The sequence below is a fragment of the Mus musculus genome, chromosome 6, assembly GCF_000001635.26.
Source record: "Mus musculus strain C57BL/6J chromosome 6, GRCm38.p6 C57BL/6J".
Taxonomy (NCBI): domain Eukaryota; kingdom Metazoa; phylum Chordata; class Mammalia; order Rodentia; family Muridae; genus Mus; species Mus musculus.
Genome location: NC_000072.6, coordinates 108499405 through 108518932, shown reverse-complemented (window position 1 = coordinate 108518932; position 19528 = coordinate 108499405). Strand labels below are relative to the sequence as shown.

Sequence of the window (19528 nt, the reverse complement as noted above, 5' to 3'; positions counted from 1 at the left end):
GTTCCAGACCTGACAGTTTACACTCAGCATCACCACCGAGCGCCCCCGCTGCCTGTCCCCACAAGCCCCTGTGCCCCCTCTTTTTCCCTTGTGATCCGTTTACCTCTTTGGATGGCTTCCTGAGCACGTCTCCTACCCCTCCCCCACTCCGCAGCCCGTGACTCAGAACAGTGACGATGCACATGAGCAGGGTCTCACACGTGTGTTCCTTATCCTGTTCCGTTTCTTCGGCAGGGAGCAGCTCTGTGAGCAGGGCAAGTAACAACACAGTTAAGACAGGAGGGGGGAAAGAGACACTGCGATTCCCCTGTGATGCTTCCCAAATGCCATCTCTCCAGCTGGCAGCCCAGGGAATAAAATTAAGCCGTTACGAGTCAGATATGTGCTGTCAGGAGTCAAACAGGGCTGTTCCCACTTTAAACCCTGCAAACTTCTCAAGCTAAGCCAGTACTGTCCTTCCTCTATGGAGCTTCAGATATCTCCTATTGTTTGACCATGTTACAGTATAGTCCTACCTACAAACAGAATAGTCTTTGGCCTAGGCTGGGAACAAGGCATCTTGCTTCTCAGGTGAGGTTTCTGCCAAGTACCCAACTGGGCATGCTCAGAGGACAGAAACAGGTCTTTGGCTTCCCATTAGAGGCTGTTTATCCCACTTTGCAGCCTGTCTTGCTACCTTCTCACTGGGTTGCTAAAGATCTCTCTTATCTATTTATTTTGTACTCCTGGCAGGACCTCACACAGACTAAGCAAGTGCTCTCCCACTGAGGTGCAGTCCAGCAGCTTCTGGGGCTCTGTAACTTTCACCTGCTTAGCCTGACACAGATCCATAGAGACCGGTCCTTTTCTGGAACCATCTCTTGCTGCTCTCCTTGCACATGCCTGTTCTCTCTCTGAAGGACTTTTACCAATGAATGCCTTCCTCCCCTCCTTAGCCTGAGAGTCCTTGGGTTGCATTGCAGCACCTTTACCGCAATACTCTGCTGGCTGCCTGTCTTCTGAATGGCACCCTTACTGAAGCAGCATTTGGTTATGTGAACTCTCGTTTACTCCACCACCCTCCCCTCCCAGGCTGTCTCCCTGTCCACAGAGGGCACTCAAATATTGGCTGCCTCAAGTCAGTAGCTTGCTTCATCATACGTGGCTTCCTTTCTGTTCATCCCCTGCAACCCCAACTAACTTCTCCCTTTTGTTGTTAGCCTCGCTCCTAAGCAGTAGTTCCGCTTTCTTTAATCTGCTTCCAATACCACCTGCCTCACGTACTTCACTGAAGGTGCTGATAGTCACCTGGGGCTGGTGGCCATGTGGTCCTACCTTCTTTGGGTGCAGGAGAGGTGCAGTTCTCCCCCGTCTCTACCCTGCACACATCAGAGTACAGGAAATCGTTGGCCAAACTCTCGCCAGTTTCTGGGATAGAGAAGGGAGTTTTGTGAAGAACAATCTGGCAGCATATGGTTAAAATGTTTGAAGTCCCTAGTTCACGGCTGATTAAACAACCCTTTACATAAATAACACCCTCCAATACTGCATATAAATTCAAAGCACAGATGCAATTTACACTCTTATTTGGTGAGCTGGATGGGAAAAAAGCCAGAAATGTCAAGTTCTGTAGGCTTACTAACAGTATCACACTTAAATAGCACCTCTCCGACTTTAAAGACAAACAGCTCAAACTCGAAGACAAATACTACTGGGTGTACAGATTCCATCAAGATCTGGAACTTGGGCATGAATGGAATCCCAAGGCCCAAGCTGGCTCAGTTTAGAATAAGAAGGTAGTGCCACTTGGTGTCAACTGAAGGTTGAATGAACTTTTACATCAAGATGCACAGTTGCGGGAGAAGGCGGCCAAGCTTGGTGTGGCATAGAAGGTCTAGTTTGTCCCCAGGATTCAGGCAGCCTGACTACTTGTAACCAGGTACTTTTCATTAAGGACTGACAGCTCTTCTGGGAAAGAATGCTTTGGCATCATCCAAAAATGACCAAAACAATTGGTCGCTGTTTATCATTTACCAACAGGAAATTACTTCCAGTTTTGTTATATACAGGAGCTCACTGTAAAATTCACACTTTTTTTTAAAAATAAAGTTTCAAGGATAGCCACCTCAAACAGCGTGGGGTGCTTGTCTTTCTACATTAAATATACAGATAGTCAAGTGTGGTATATGTATGAATGTAATCCTAGTACTTGGGTGATAAAGGCAGGAAGAAGAGGAGCTCAAAGTCTTCTTTGGCTACCTGGTGAGTTTCAGCCTGAGCTATAAGATGCTCTGTCTCACAAAACTCCAAACACAAAACAATATAGTTATGTAAGTCTTAATTTAAAGTATGATTTTACTACTATTATTCTGTATTTTCTCATGTTATCAGTGTTTGTCCATAAAGGCTTATAAGGATGCACTCTCTGTGTGGGGTACTCCACCCCACAGATGTGGGTTACAGTCCAGTGCAGTGCCCTGTTATATTTGGATTGCTCCCAACTTCAAATTGCAGTGAACATTTTCCTAGACATGCCTGCTTTTACACACACTCAGCAGGTTTTCCCCAGAAGTTACCAGAAGTAGGTTCACTAAGTCAGGGGGAATACTTTCACTTTATACAGTCAAATTGCTTTGTGAAAAAGTTGTGCTGGTTGAAAATATGGCATTAGTAAGTTAGCCTTTTTCTGAGTATTTCTGAGACGGAACCTTACTATATGTGGCCCAGGCTGGCTTGTACACCAACCTCGGCCTCTTGGGAGTTTGGATCAGAGTGTGTGTGAACACATGTGGCTTTAATGAATGAATTCAGTGCATGGGGTGGTCACTGGCCCTCACAACACAGTATTCAGCATTACCCTTTGAATAACATGACAATGACTTGTGTTCATACTTTGTATTCTGGTGTTAGAGACACAGTTGCCTGCTAAGGTCATGTATTTACTCTAGTCTGGTTATAATCATGTTCACGTTGAAAAAGACAAGAGGACCCCAAACCCACCTGGAACAGCTGTTTCATTGGGCAACCTATCTACTTCCAAGATAAAGTCATCCTTGAAGAACAGATAGCCCACAATTGAGAACAGGTAAACCAGGATCAGAGCCAGGACCGCTGTCAAGATGATGGACCGTCCATTGCGGGTGACACTTTTAATGACATTAAGCAAAGTCTCCTCTCTGTACACTAAATCAAAAAGCTTCAAAAAACAAGACGATAGAAGAGTCGTTAAGGGATTTGGTTTATATCAGCATCATTTACTCTCTTGGAAACTCAGAATCATTCTATAATTTTAACACGTAACATGTTGCCCGTCTTCACAGTGAGAACTAGGATGGTAAAGAGGAGGAAAAATAAACACAGAAGAGGGGGTGGCAATCAGTACCAACTTCAAACCACACACAAAACAGGTTAGAGGTTCCAGAAATAGAAATAGGAGTTTCAGAGAGCGAGGCGGAAGAAAGTACTGAGGGTCTTGGAACCCATCCATTTAGCATCTAATTTCTGAGCTTCTCCAAAGGGCCAGGAACTCTGGTATCTGTCTGCCTCCAGGAAGGCCATTATCTAGTTGTGAAAGGCAGGCATGTTACAAGCTAGTTGTAATGGTTTTCAAAGGGTTCTCATGACCCTTTGGCAAGCTTCTATCTCCAATAATATTTACATTATGATTCACAACAGTAGCAAAATTTCAGTTATGAGATAGCAACAAAAATAATTTTATAGCTGGAGGGGTCACCACAACCTGTATTAAAGGGTCTCAGCATTAGGAGGGTTGAGAACCACTTAGCTAGTACAAGCTGCAAGATCTCTGGACTGCTGATATCTCAGCTCAGTTACTGATAGCCAGTGGGATCTTGGGCTTTGTTCTGTCCCTAGTCCCTAGCCTCAGTTTCCACATATGCAGACCCCAAGACGGAGAGTTAATAGAAAGACTAATCGAGCATTATATATACAGTGCTCGGCACACAGGCATACATATATACTGTGCAAGTACAGTAACTCATAATCACCAACTTCCTGATGAAGACACTGGAGCAAAGCCACACAGTGTGGTTGAAGGATGGCCATAGTGGAGACATACCAGGAAGCCTTACCCTTTATCCTCTTCCCCTAGTAGAGGAATGACCCCTAAAGACCTGGGTTCGTAGGTCAGTCCTAACCCCCAGCCTGCAGGAAGTGGGCTTCATGAGAAAGGCAGGATCCTTGAAGGTGCACATGGGCATTAGAGGATGGCAGGTAGATAGATTTCCATGAAGTACAGGCAACGGTTTGGCTGGGGAGCGACTAGGGGAAAGCTCTGGGGTAAGTCTTGGACTTAGAAACTTTGAGTATTATTTTTAAGATGGCGGTCTCTTTATGTTGCCCACACTGGCAGCAAACTTTTAACTCTCCTGCCTCAGCTTCAGCTTCTTAATCATCTAGTGTTATAGGCACATGCTGCCAGACATGGCTGAAGGCTAGTGTTGTTTGTTTGTTTGTGTTTTAATTAACGTTGCCTCTGTTCCCATGTCTAGGCAGCTCTGAAAGGCTTGGTCTTCATTGTGGCTTTAGCTAACTGCACAGTGAAGATGGTTATGGGGAAAGCAGGTGGGCTCTCCACTTCACTTTTGAATTACAGCGAGATGCCGAATGAGCCTCTGTGGACCTCCATCTCCTCATCTGTAAAATGAGTGCACAGAGCTGGTCTCTTCAATGTCTTCCAGTTTAGTACTGTATATTTGGGGCCATTTTCTGGCCAATTAGCTTTTCTCCCTGCTTAATTCCAATCTGTATCCTGAAACTAGTTTCCTAGAGGGTACTGGGCAAAGTAGGATCTTTCAAAGGAAGCAAGGATGTGGCATTTAATCCACAAAAGAAAGTAAAAGGCTGTGTTGCTTTAACATTGGTTAAATATTTCCTAGCAACTCAGTCTGAAGTACTAAGAGCAAATCACACAGCGAACAAAGGGTACTTGTCTTCTGTGGGCAGGAGGCACGGAATTAACAGATCAAACCAGGAAAGACCCTCTTATGGTTTTTAGAAAATAATTTTAAAATTGAAACAATAAAATATAGCATATATTCTGTATTTTTACTTATAATATATATAAATATATTATATATTTTCTAAGTAAAAATTGACCTTGGAAAAGATAGAATACCAAGGAAAAAACCTAATAATTCCATTCCATCATCTATAGACATCCACGTATTATTCCTTTTAAAAATGGAATGTATAGATATTATTAATAAATACCATAATACTGACTTATAGCCACTCCTGGACAATATTCAGGCACATTTCATGTCATGTCAAAATGATCTCCTAGTGTTATTTAGAAACACATACACTTAACATAGCCAGTATCATGTTTGTGACTAGTCAACATGTTTTCAATTGTCTTATCAGTGCTTCTGTGATGAACACCTCTGGATATGCTCGTATACACATCTGTCTACTTAGGGCTTTCTGACTAATTTCCAGAAACAGAAATCTGTAATTCCTGTTATAATAGATGAGTACTGCCTATAGCCATCAAGTGTGCTGTCTCAGTTTATATTTGCAATTACTAGCAATTTAGACCCGCTGTGTCCCTATGGCCACCAGACCAGGAATGAGTGTGCTGTTTAACCTTTCTCAGGCGACAGGTTAGACTCAGAGAGTGTGGGCGTTCTAATGAGCTTGCCTTGGCTCGGCACTCAGGGATGAACCTGTCTCCGCGCTCAGTGACCATCTGGGGCCCTCATCCTGTCAGCTGCTGTTTAGGAACTTTGTACATTTTCATCTCCGCTGTTAATATTTTCTTAAGAACACAACTGGGATGCAGGCTTGAGGCCAGGTCCAGACGCTTCCTGGGGGGCCACAGTACCTTAGGCCAAGGGATTACGGTTCCTTCCTCCTAGACAGCTAAAGCCAAGGGAGCTCTGATCACCCAGGGGACTCCTCTAGATTTCTCTGTAGGAAGTCAGTCTCTCTCTCTCTCTGTTTCTCTTTCTCTCTCTGAAAACTCAGGTTTGTTTTAAACATGGGAGGCTTTCTTTCTTTGTGGGAATATTGGGTTTTGAGTTCTCATCAGATACATTCAGTACTTCTTTGGACAAGAACAGGATCCCACAGGCAAGTCAAGGCTCAGGAGACCCCTGGATGCACACGAGAGTGGCTTTCACCCTCATCTAGACTGACAGCACTGTGCTTCCGTGACGGGAGGGCTCTGGAAGCACGGGTGTGAGCTGCAGCATGGGACGCTGTGCTCACAGAGGTATGGCCTGCCCATGGTTGGGAGGAATGACATTTGGGTCTGGAAGATCGAGTGACTGTGTGATTCAGGGCACCATGTGTCACGGTCCTCAGCTGCGACCTAAAGACATCATCTCCCTCAAATGGAGGGTGAGAGTGTGGGAGAAGCACGCACTTGCAGAGATTTAGCTGTGACCGTTTTTTTGCCTCTGTCTCGTTGATGGTAAGGCTGTGAGGTAAGGGGTGTGGGTCTCACCTCACACTGTCCCTTGCATTTAGGAAAGGCCCTGGCTACCTCCAAAAAATAACTCAAAAAAAAAAAAAAAAAAAAAAAAAACAAAAAACCAAAGCAGCAGACTGGAAATGAAGAAGAAAGGAAGCAAGATCAACAGGAAGGAGAGCAGCAAGGAAAGCCACACCCAGCAGGGGGAGAGGGTACAGATCAAAGGGCACAAAGGGAGAGATCCTACCTCAAAACAAAACAAAACAAACGAATAAACAACAACCAGGGACCCAAGAGACAATCCCTGCCCTCTGCCACTCTCCCCAGGGAGGACTGGAGTGTGCTGCACTGGTGGATGTGGGTCTCCTTGACTCACGGGCTAAACTCTGTCCAGGGATGCTCATGCACGACACAGAACAGTTCCAGAACAGACTCCAGGATGGCTCTAAAGATTTCTGATGCAGAATGACCAAAATAGGCCACATAATAGCGCTCACAAGTACATCCTGCCACCCCTTTGCTTAAAAGCTCAAAGTACAGCCAGCCAGATTCTGAAACTAGAGAAAATAAACCATTCCGCTTAGCCCGCCAACATCTCTCACTAATGGAATGAGCTAATCCTGGTGAATTCTTTATCTATTTTTTTTTTTTTTTTTTTTTTTTTTTTTTGTGGCATCGAGAACAGAGGATGATAAAGATAAGACTAGGGAGCTGTCCCATGGCAATGCTTGCTTAGGATGCTGACATGAACAGTTACATGTGATCCATACAGTATCCCTGCGAGGAAAACCTTCTTCTCAACTTGGAAGGAAGGAAGGAAGGAAGGAAGGAAACTGAGACAGACAAAAGCAGCTTAGAAACCATACATGGGTTTTCCTTAAGGACGTTTCACAATCCCTATTGTCTAAATCCTTTCATTCCTTTCCTTTCCTTTCCTTTCCTTCCATTTCCCTACCCCCCCTCTCTTATTTTTAGCCCTTGGATATTTTTTTTGATCTTCATATTTTTATATTTCTTGTGTTTGCACCATAAAAGTTTATGCTTCTTGCCATGTTATGTAGGTGCACTGAAATTTCTTATCCCCAATTTTATAGATCTAGGTTTCTTTTGACTTTGGCACAGAAAATCATTATTTGGTTTATAACTTAATCTGCTCCCAAGAAAGGGACAGAACCAACTCACCAACTGTCAAGGTCTTAACAACTTGGCTCTATGGGAACAAAATCACTTTTACTTAGCAAGCTCACTGTCCTGGGTCCTGGGCTTTGCAAGTTGCTCTTACTTTGGTCCTGACATGTTTGCCTTGAGAAACAGATTGCAGAGGACTGTAGGTGACTGTGTCAAACATATGCCTCTTGGCAAGTGCTTCCCAAGTGAGAGAAATGGACACATATATAGGAAACATCTGAACTGCAGAGGCACCTCCTCCATGAGTGGAAACTACAGATGTGCCACATACAGGACATGATGAGATCCTGCACTGCCAGGTTCCCTGGAGCTGCCCTGTTTCCTATGTCATTTTCCTCTCAGATCCTCCCAAGATCGGATGCAGTTGGAGCTTGATATTATAGAACCAGGCCCAGTAGCTGTGATTAGAAGGTGGGGGGTCTGTGATAAGAGATGACACAGTTCTCCACATGTGAACCCCTGGTACTCACCAGCAAGCTATAGAAGAACTCATGTACGAAGAGGCCCATGGCACAGATGAGTAGATACAGCAAATGATAGAGGAACTCCACATCCAGAACCATGGCCCGGTAGCCTCTGGTGAAGGTCCCACAGTTGCCCACAAAGCTCATCAGGAAGATGATTTTATTGCAGACCTGAGAACAGACGGTGGTGGGAAGAGTCAGATGGCAGAGACCATGCTCAACTAGGCGTGAGAACCTGAGAGGAGCCTTAGCACCGAGTGCCCACCAAGCTCTCTCAGAACTGTCCTGGGACTCCAAGTCATTCCAGTACTTTGCTTTTCAGGCATAATACAAATTACACAGTAGTCAAATCATTTCAAGTGCACCAGCAATCAAGCAGCACTTGTGTACGGCAAAAACAAAATTAACACATACTGAAATGATGGTTTTCGAAATGAACCATTTCTAACATTCTTGTATGAGTCAGTCAGATACAGAAGTCACCCGTCTCTGTGAACTCTGCGATCAGCATGCTTAAAGCTCGTTATCTAAGCTGGCTCCATTCCAGACACTACAGGGGCTGAGCTTAGTGAGAAGTGGACACGGCTCAACTTTCTTGGCTTCTGCAGTCACAAGTAAGATGAACATTTTCTTAAGAAACAAAAACAGGGTTTTGCCAGGATGAGCTCTTTGTCCTGTACTTCTTTCAGGGAACGATTTCTGACCTTCCCATGGGGGATCCACCCCTTTTCAAGAACCAGTTCCCGAGGTCGGGAAGGAGCTTCATCTGGCCAATCACAACATTATATTCTTCTGGATATAATAATTGTTCAAGGATTGTCATGTGACCAAATGAGCCAATAAAACCCAGGAGGCATTTTTTTCTCCCCTGGGATTATAGCAAAAGACAATTTTGTTTTTTTTCTACTTACCTTGAACCTGAAGGGAATATGAGTTTAGGGCTACTGTCCTCTTCTTACCCCACCGTGGGTCATAAAATCACAAACATTCAGTAGACACAGAGCCAAACTAAGGGACAAAAGAATTGGGCCCCGATGCCACTGCCTAAGCCCCCATATTCAGCTATACCTGAAGCCAGGTTCTTGCTTTCTATGTCAAAATGAACCAATGCATTTCCACTCTGCTTCATCTAGCGTGGGTTTCCTGACACCCACTATTGAAGGGTCCCTGACTTACCTACTAGATAATACATTTGTATGTGAACATATACCCCATGCCTGGAAATCCATCTCCATTAACAGGCTGACAGAAAAGCTAGAAAGAACACTCTGAATGCACTTGGGGAAACCATCTTCTGCTTCTCTAGTTCCCTTGGCACCAGGCACACAGACATCCTGCCAGCTAAGCTGCAGGCCAGTGTAAGCCAACTCCTTGACAATCAGATAAGGGAGGACACCAACACGGACAGAGAACCTCCAGCTTTCTCAAGCACCCTCAACATACAATCGGCCAGGTTTCCCCTGAGTTCTGACCCTGTGGGTGAGATTTCCTTACAGGGTAGCAGAGCATGACTGACTCTGGATGGAGGTTTAGAGAGAGGGGTTTGGAGAAACGAGAGATGATCATAGTCCAGTTGACACCACAGAACCTCCTACACACCCAAGTTCTAAAAATCTGAACAGGCCAACAGTCCACTTCAGCCTACTTGATCTCCTCTTTAACATTCACTGCCGCTCCAGCAAGTATCTCCTGTTTGTAGACTCAGTCTATTGCCCCTATTCCACACTGACTGTTTGACCAGCTTTTGATCTAGCTTCCTGCCCTACCTCTAAGGGATGCTGTCAGTATATACCATGTCTTATGTTCTGAGCACATCCATCTGGCTTCCTCTAGCAGGAGACTGGTGAGCCTGTCCTAACCCTAACCTCAGTGAGTCATCCTTTGGATAGCACCCTAGCCTCTTCCCCTAGCCTTCACCTGTTTGTTCAGCCACTCTTACTTATCCCATACACACCAAATAGTATATCTTGCTAAAACAAAACAAAACTCTAAGTGACTATTTATGATAGCTGTCCTGGCCTCCTCAGCTAATGTATTAAAAATAGCAATTGTCTAACTTGAGTCTTCCTTGAAAATGGTCTTTGTCAAAGATGTGTTGTCTGTGGAATGATCAAAGGACAGAACAAAAAGAAACAAATAGTCACACATTCTGAGGAACTAATTAATACCTTTTCTTTCCATCCATCTGTCCTGTCTGTCATCTGATTATCCTGTGTTCCCTCTGAAACAACTTCTCAGAGCACACAAAACCTATGCCACCGTCTCTAGAACTCTCTCTCTCTCTCTTTGCCATTGTGCCCATGCTTTGACAATTGTCAGAGCTAATAGTAATGGCATGTCGTGCCACCTCAGGCATTATAAGTGAACAATGTGAATGCATTGTTGCATCATTTCATTTTAGACGGAGGCCATAGTATTGCCCCAGCCACCCATGATTGGAAACTTAGTGTTAAATTTATATTTTTTACACTAGGGAGATGGCTCAGTTGTAAACATGCTTCCCATGTAAGCCTGAGTTTGATCACCAGAACCCATGTTAAAAAAAAAAAAAAATCCTTGTGTGGTGGTGTATGCTTGCTATCTCCATACAGGGGAGGCAGTGGGGAGGCAGTGACAGGGAAGCCTTGGTGCTTTTGAACCTAGCCAACTCAGCAAGCCTTAAGCCAGTGAGAGACCTGTCTCAAATAAGAAGGTGGATGGCTCCTGAGTAAAGACACTAAAGTTGACATTTGGCCTGCATACACACTGGCACAAACACAAGTACACACGTGAACCCCAGCCTCCAGACCCAGGTGGCTTGAATGAAAATAGCCCCCACACCCCAGGTTCGTGTGTTTCTATACTTGACCCCAGTTGGTAGACTAATTGGGAAAGATCAGGAAGTGTGACCTTGTTGGAAGAAGTTCGTCACATGGTGGTGGGCTGGGGGTGGGGAGAGGAGCTGAGGTTTCAAAAGACAAGAGCCATTCACAGTTTGCTCTCTCTGCCTCCTGCTTGTTCAAGATATGAACTCTCAGATATTCCTGCTGCCAAGCCTTTGGTTCCCCCATTAATTGACTTCAGCCCCCTGAAAGTCCAATTAAATGCTTTATAAATTGCCTTTGTCTTGGCATTTTGTCACAGCAACAGAAAGGCAACTAATACACAAAATAAATTTATTCCTTTCATTGTCCACCCAGTTAAGACAATACTTCTTTGCTTGAAGAAAAAGACCTCCTCATTGTTTGCTCTGCCTTTTTGCCTACCCCATGGTGTTCTTTCCTTCACCACTGAGACACCTGCAGCTTGTTTCTTATGTCTACACTATGACTCAGCCTTACCACACCTGATCAAAAGCACTGGCAGAGCCCCAAGGGCCTCTCTGACTACAGTACCTCCCACCCCAGTCTACATAACATGGATGAATGAATTTTCTAGGATGTCTTTGAAAAGATAATCTTGGCTCAAAACACTGCAAGCATTTACCAAGGCGCATAGAGTACCCCCCGCATCAGTCTCACTGACTCGTCAGCAAAGCTACAGGCATGTGGGAAACATGGCCACGAAGGTTCCCTTTCTCAGAGTCTTGGGCTTATTCTTTAAGTCTTTATTGCAGTTACAACACTTTTAATGGATTTTTGCCATTGACCCTCTATTTTAATTCCTCACCCAACATTTACCACCATGGAATGATGTTCTGGAAACACATGTGAACCTGGAGGAAGACATTCAATGAACTTACCCCAGAGTTCAGTGTTCCAGGATTAGTCCCCTCCCTAACACGGCTCTCTGGTCTATTGCTCCACTTAGGCCTATGAAGCCTAAGACAAGCAAAATGCTTTCCTGAGTCTTGCACTTCCTGGCCTCACCTTTTCTATTCTTTCATGTACAGTTTCATAAGGTGTGGTGGCAGATGCTTGTAATTTTATCACTCTGGAAGGCTGAGGCAGGAAGATCATGAATTGGAGGTCAGCATGGGCTACATAGTCAATGTAAGATCAGTTTGGGACACAGAGAGTTCAAGGCTGAGCTGGGCTCTACAGCAAGAATATTTCAAGAATCCAAACCAAACCGAAACCAAATCAACAAAACACAATTTCAAACCCGCTGCCTTTCTTTCTCTGTGCTTATCTGGCCAGAATCCCTGACGCTTTAGCGATCGGGATACCTGACACGATTCTGTATTGCCCGCACTTTTCTATGACACTTCCATTTTTGTACATTCACGTCAGCTTTCTTACATGATTAGAATAGAAACCAAAGCCAAAGGAAGGTATTCTGAGATTCCCAAGATGCAGGAGTCCCATGCCACCTATAGCCTTCCCTCAGCCATAACTATCTCCTAAGGACCCTGGACATCCCTTCAACTATAGTGACAGCACTCCACTGACATCTAAATAGTCACCTGTCATTTTCTCCTTCCCTCACCACTTGCTCTGTCTGTTTGTGAACAGTCCCTCTAACCTCTCCCCTCTTTTCTATGTGAGCCCTTTGAGAACCAAGTGCTATGTTAATATTTGATCGTTTGATTTGCTGGCTAAAAACCTATGGTCTAAACAAACCTTTGGTCAGACTGACCAAACTAACTTGAACTTCGATGGCTGCTACTGTCCCTGTCTAGCTCTTGAGAGGGATACTCCCAAGGAAAGGTCATGTTGAGGCCCAAATGATGCCCCGGGAGACTCAATTCACCCTGAAGAGGTCAAAGGAAGATGGAGACTGATAGCATTTTTTTTCTAGATTGAAAACCAAAGTCAAGATGCTAGGGACAAAATGGAAAGCATTCCTACTTACTCATATATGAGAACTGTACTACAAAGCGATTCATACTTACATTGAAAGCTCCCAGCAGAAACAGTGTGGGCTGCAACCCAACTGAAAATATCAGTCGTAGGATTGTAGAAGCAATTAAGGCCCGGATGCCGTGGGGCTTGGGCAGAGCAATGACAATGGCCAGAGAGATGAGCATGGCTGTCCACAGAAGGCCTGACCAGTGTGGCTCTAGTGTTCCTGGAAAGACAATACAGACGTCTTTGGAATTTGTGTTTTCATGACATCTAGGTGACAGAGTAAGACAGGTCTAATGACATTTTCTTCAGTCACTTCTCTAAACGATGTTCTGATTTTTTTACCTCATTAGATTCCCAGTCATTCATGTTTCTTATGCACCCCCCCCCCCCCAATTCTCTGGCCTTCCTGTGTATTTTGGGTTTAGCCGAGCCATTACTATTTCTGGTAAGTCATTCCTACTTACAAAGAACTTGCAAAGTGTTTCCTCCTACGCTATGCCACCATACTTCCTGGTTATTCCTATAGGGCCCGGTATGCTAGGGAAGTGCTCTACCCACAGAACTACACTCTTGGCTCAAATACTACTATTTTCTTTCTTTCCTCCCTTCCTTCTTTTTTTAAGATTTATTTTGATGTCCACTCATGTTTTGCCTACATGTATGTCTGTATGAGGGCACCAGATCCCCTGGAACTGGAGTTACAGACGGTTGTAAGTTGCCATGAAGGTGCTGGGAATTGAACCCAGGTTCTCTGGAAGAGTGGCCAGTGCTTTTACTGTCTGAAATATTTCCCCAACCTCAAATGCTGCTTTTTGCTAACCATCATTTTACTTGTCTGTCTTCTATCTAGACTCTTGAGGAAAGTATGTGGCACAGAGGACACACCAGATTCTCACTCAATAAATAAAACTCATTCTCAGGTCAGAATTCACTTTAGGGGAAGGAGGAACTGGAAGCCTAAGCTTACTTATATTTAAGACCTGTGAATTCAAACTGCAGGTTCCATGGCTCAATTTGATTTTCACAAGGGAAGGGGGAAGGCGACTTCCGGCTTTTGAGCATCATCTACTGTTAGATTAACCCAGTAGATAACGAGCTTCTACCAGTTTTTGTCATCTCTTGCTATTTCAGGTTCTATTTAGAGTGTCCCACGAGATGTCTTGGTTACATAACATGAGCCAACGTGGCTAAAAATACAGTTCTGTAAAACACTCATTAAAAAAAATAAAACACCCCTATTGCAAATGCTGTCACATTCCGAGTCTCCCTCGGATGTAAACAAGCAGGGCTACATGATTCAGGACACTTATATAAAGGAGATTTTCTTCTTTAGAATAGCCAGGAGTGTAGCCCAGCTCAAGAGGAGGTACCTATGCAGGTGGCTGCTCTTTCTCCAGCTAAGTGACAGCCACCTGAGGCATTTTCTCTTCAACAACTGTCCCCCTAGAGCCAGCCACTTGCCTTTATCTTTTCCCCCTTCACTTTCAACATCCTTAAGGAAGAAAAGCTGGTTAAAATGGGCACAAAGTGGCAGTTCAGGTCTCTCTCCACTGTCTGTGTAAATGTTGGATGGGTGTGGTGGCTCTCCTGTAATGTTCCTGAGTAGGAGGTGGAGACAGGCAATCCCCTGAGCAAGCTAGCTAGGTAGACTAGCTTGGGCTCAAGTGAGAGACCCTGCCTCTATATACAAAGTGGAGAATGGTCAGGCAACACACGCATTGTTAATATTGAACCTCCACACACAAGCATAAACACGTGTGCTCACACACATGTGACCACGTATACCTCATGCACAGAAAATAAAAGAAATGGGCACAAAGGTACATAAGGTTGATAAAAGCTAAAAACGTGGCTTCTTGGGGCAAATTAGCATTTTGTGCACATGTAACAACTGTCACACATCCTGCTGTCTCTCCTGTTCTCATTAATTACCGTTCACTCAGCCCACTCTAGCAACCTAGGTTGGTGCAGTACCTCTACTTTAAAAGCAATCCAGTCTTTATGCATTTTATCCGAAGTGACCTAGGAAACGGCTGGAAGTACATGCCTTTAATGTTAACAGTCTTCAGCTAATGTTAAAATAAAAGCAGTAACTCACTGTGCGCATGGATCAAGAATTTTGACAGTTTTTTGTTATATGACCATCACAGGATGTTGTTGCCACAATCAAGACCTAGAATGTGCTCACCCTGACAAACACGAGCACCCTGACAGGCTGCCTAGAGGTCTCTGCAGTTCATGTGTTGCCTCACCCCACTCCCGGATACCACCAGTGTGCTTCCTGTTACTATACGCTTGCAGTTCTCATGAAAATGGAGAAATAACTGTATTGGGAGGTAGGCTTGGGTGTGACTAACAAGTGCTTAAAGAATCATGGTGGCTACTCCCACTTCATTGTTTTTGCTGCTGAGTAATAGTCCGCACTATGTATGTACAGCAATTTATAATCTATTTATTCATTCACTAGGTGGATTGATGTCTGTGGTCATCCCAGAGGTACTGGGAATGTTGCTACTAGACCATTCAAGTGCAAATCTTGGAGTGGAAATGATGCTATCATTTCTTTTGCAGAAACACAAGAGAAGTAGACTGCTGGCTCTTACACAGAATGTACAATTTTGTGAGATACTGCCATACTACTTTCCAACCAAAGCAACCACACTTTTTTTTTTTTTGCCTTTCATTAGCCATTGATATTAACAGTCTTGTGATTCAGCCATTTTAGCAGGTCTATAGAAATACATCACTGTTCTAATTTGTATTTTACTGATAACTCTAGATATTGGCTATCTTCTCACATACCCACTTGTCATCCTTAGATCTTCTGTTAATCATATGAGCAAATACTTTGTCCATTCTTTTAATGTGGTAGTTTTTCTATTACAGTGTTTTATGTGTTTTTAATCTGCATTTACATCCTGATATATTGAGATAGTCTTTGGAGATGTCTTCCTCCATTCTCTGGCTTACCTTTTAGCTCATAAATGTTGAAAATTTTTAAATAGATTTCTTTTTTCTGGATACACTATGTAGCCACACTACATGGCCACACTATGTAGCTCTGGCTGTCTTAGAACTATTTGGGGTTGAACTCACAGAGAGCTGCCTGACTTTGCCTTCTATGTGCTGGAATTTAACAAAAAAGAAAAAAAAAAAAAAGAAAGCCCATTCCACAAAGCCTGGCTTTTAAAAGATTCTCAATGTCTTAACCATAAATATGGCTGGTACAACACTTGCACCCAAGGCCTGAGGCCAAGGTAAGAACCTGCTCTTTTGATGCTATTAACTCGGTCCTGAAAACTAGTGCTAGACTCCAGGAGACTAGGTCTAGAAAGAAATCTTGGAGACAGCTGGAGAAATGTGAATTTGGACTATTACAAGATTTACTGTTAGTTTTGTTACATATGATAATGGCCTGATGGTTATATATATTTTAAAATATGCTTATAAGTTAGAGGCACACTGAAATATTTATGGTCAAAACAACAAAATGTCTAAACTTCTCTAAAATGTTTCAAAATTACAGTGGGGGGCTAGAGGAAACAAGTTTAGCAAAATGTTAATTGTTCAAGCTGGGCTGATGTACATGGCAGTTTGTCATGCTGTTCCTTCCACTCATGAGTAAGTTAAAACGTTTCAATAATAAGAAAGTTTAAGGAGCCATACTGTCTTTATTTGAGCCATTGTGGCATGCTCACAGATCGAGCAGTATCTGACTCTGCACCAGGGCTGTGCTTCTGACAGGTGGCTCAGTGGGCTGGGACGATGCTTTTGAAAAGGAGCTTTTAAGGCCACTGCTGCTCTTGGCTGCAAAGGTCATGTAAGCCACAGAACCACAGCACTGTACAAAATTAGATTGTTATAACATCTAAGAGGTACTTTTTAGCAATCCTGTTTTTAGAAAGATACTGTGATGCAAACATACACAGAAAATTTTATTTTGGAAGTGCTGGAGCTCAAATCCTGGTCTTGGTCACGCTTGGCAAGCATCCTACTACTAAGCTGCACCTACAGAGTCTAACACATACTGATCTCACACTGGCATTTGCAGACCAATTAACCAGATATATTTTCTGAGCAGTATGAAAACAACCATTTTCCTGAAAACAGTTGGTGCTAAGCACAGAAAATTTCCAGAACACATGTTACAAATGCGCTTCAGTAAAAGGGGATTCATGGGTCAGATCAGCCTCTTTTCATTCCCAGGAGCTCTGACACTGCTTTCCAGAAAGTCCATTGCTATGAAGTTCTGAAGCCCATGATCCACAGTCTGATAAGGAAACCCTGTGACTTTCAGGCTAATAAAGGTGGGCGCCATATCCAAAGTGTATCACCATAGAGCTGGAAAGATCTCAGCCATCACCTCGTTCAAGGGGTCTCAGATTTGACTGGTAAGAGATAGGCTTCTAAAGCTATTTTGTCAGTGCCTTCTAGGCATTTCTGAAGCCACATCAAAGCCTCAACATCTTCTTCACTGTCAGCATCTTATAATACAGGAAACATCAAGGAGTAACCAAAGAGGCCTGCACGGAGTCACATGACCAGTGGCCAGCAAACCCATAGCTAGAATTATACAGTATGAAGACTAATACTGAAGGTGAAGGGTGTCAACTCACTGTCCCCAAACACTGGTCTGGATGCTGGTGCAAACGAATAGCGAAGAAAACAGTTGGGGTGAATCATTAATGTCTATATGAAATATCTTCAGAGGAGTGGAGGGCAGAGGAGAGCTCAGCCAAAGAAATGACTGGATAATCGGCTGAGAGGAACACAGTAATTTCTTGTGTCCTTGAGCTGGAAGGAGAACGGGTAGTCACCAATAGAGGTTTGTGCTGACTCCCTGACTACTCTCACCTCCACTGATTAGAATCTTTGTTAAAGGAGCTAACTCCCCAGAGAAAAACTGTAGCCCTTTGTTCTGATCAAATCTTTTCAAATATTAACCCTCATGTTACCTAAAGTGGCATCTAAAGAAAATACATACATACATACATACATACATACATACATACCTCCCCCCACACACACCCTGGGTCTGTGTTTAGATGGTGCTTTGGTGAAGAAGTGGCCGTTCAAAAAGTGCCTTCAATGTAAGTTAAGTCCAAACAGAAAAGTTAAGTCCTTGAAAGGGTGTGTGGCATTATACAACATGTTATCACTTTAAAGTCCTTAAGTATACTTTTATTACACATGTGCTGCTTAGATCTATGACTGTATTATTCAGTTCAAATATTCTCAGTGTTTTCCAGGGTCTGACTCTGGGGCTTCTTTATCCCATTAAGTGTCATACAGGAGGCAGGTTGTTCTATCTAAAGGTGAACTGGTGGGCCAAAAAGCTCCAAAGAAAAACTTAGCTAAAAACCAACCTTCCCGGAAACTGGGCTACATGGGACTGGGAACAAGATCCCATGCTGGAGCACCTGCCTAGCACTCATGAGGGCTTCCATTGCGTCCCTAACATGGTGAGGAGAGAGAGAGGACATGAATAGCTAACAGAAGAGGAGCCTTTCATGTCTGCCACCAGAACACCACAGTGCCAATGGCTCTCAAATGCCAGCTATCAAGTTGATGGTCCCCAGTAGATAAGTGTTGTCCTAATCTTTGCCTTTTTTTCATCAAAATATGTTGAAGGTTCATGTGGGCGTCTGGAAGGAGAGGATGGGTGGGGGAAATCCACGTATGGTCGCAGGCAACTCTCCACAGACTAAACACTCAAGGAGTACTGGCTACAGTCGCAAGACTTGCCTTACCTCTGACCTGCAAAAGGGAAAAAACATTCCAGAGGCTTCTTAGTCTTTAGTTGAAAATCATTTCTGAAGCACAGTATGGGAAAACATACAGTAGCCTGACTGTTTATATCTATGCTATGAGATCAGCTATGCACCTAACTAGCTTGGTGAGATGTTTCTCCTGACTTCTTGGATGCATGCTTTCTCTGTATGTAGGACATGGGGCTTAAGACAATTTCTGACAGTCTCAATAGCTCTTCCTCCTCTTTCTAACAATTTTAAGTTTACTTTAAAACTAGATCTTGGGTAAAAGCTAGCATTTCATCTTATCTGCAAATGGATAACTGGGATCCTAAATGGCACTAAAGATTTCAGTGACAGGATTTAAGACCCAGACACAGCCTTCCGGAAGTCATCAGCTATTTCTTTGAGATTAAATATATTTAACCAGCTATGGTAGAATACGCCCGTATGCGGGTTAGTTGTATGTCAATATGACACAAGCTAGAATCATTTGGGAAGAAGGTACATAAGTTAACAAAGTGTCCCCATCTAATTGGCTTGTGGGCAAGACCGTGTTGCATTTTCTTGATTGATGATTGATCCCTGAGGTTGATCTGACCCCTGGGCAAGTAGTCCTGGGTACTCAAAATTTGGATTCTCAGGCTTCAGAATTTTTTTTAAAATAAGATTTTAATAACATTTTATTTTAGACCTGGATGCCAATGGGATTACTTAGTATTTAATTTATTTAAGAAACGAACATATCAAAATGTAGTGCATGTCTGTGATTTTTTGCAATTCTCTGTTAGCAAAATCAAAATGTAGGCTGAGCTAGCTATGAGGACCAAGCCTGTGAACAGCACTTTGACTCCTGCCTCAGGACTTCTGCCCTTATTTCCTTCAATGACGGATTGTGATGTAGAAGTTCTTCTCTTCCCCAAACTGCTTTTGGTAATGGTG

General features: G+C 43.5%; 1 protein-coding gene across 19 annotated transcripts in view; it reads right to left on the bottom strand.

Moving 5' to 3' along the window:
- Nucleotides 1-19528, bottom strand: part of Itpr1 (inositol 1,4,5-trisphosphate receptor 1) — a 338034-nt gene that overhangs the window by 32184 nt on the left and 286322 nt on the right. For all 19 annotated transcript variants that reach the window (XM_006505623.1, XM_017321407.1, XM_006505627.1 and 16 more), the window contains 5 exons: nucleotides 12881-13056; nucleotides 8074-8238; nucleotides 2980-3175; nucleotides 1315-1407; nucleotides 104-243 (listed from right to left, as the gene is read on the bottom strand). In XM_006505623.1, coding sequence (XP_006505686.1) covers nucleotides 104-243; nucleotides 1315-1407; nucleotides 2980-3175; nucleotides 8074-8238; nucleotides 12881-13056 — 770 coding nt within the window. The remainder of the gene's footprint in view (nucleotides 1-103; nucleotides 244-1314; nucleotides 1408-2979; nucleotides 3176-8073; nucleotides 8239-12880; nucleotides 13057-19528) is intronic.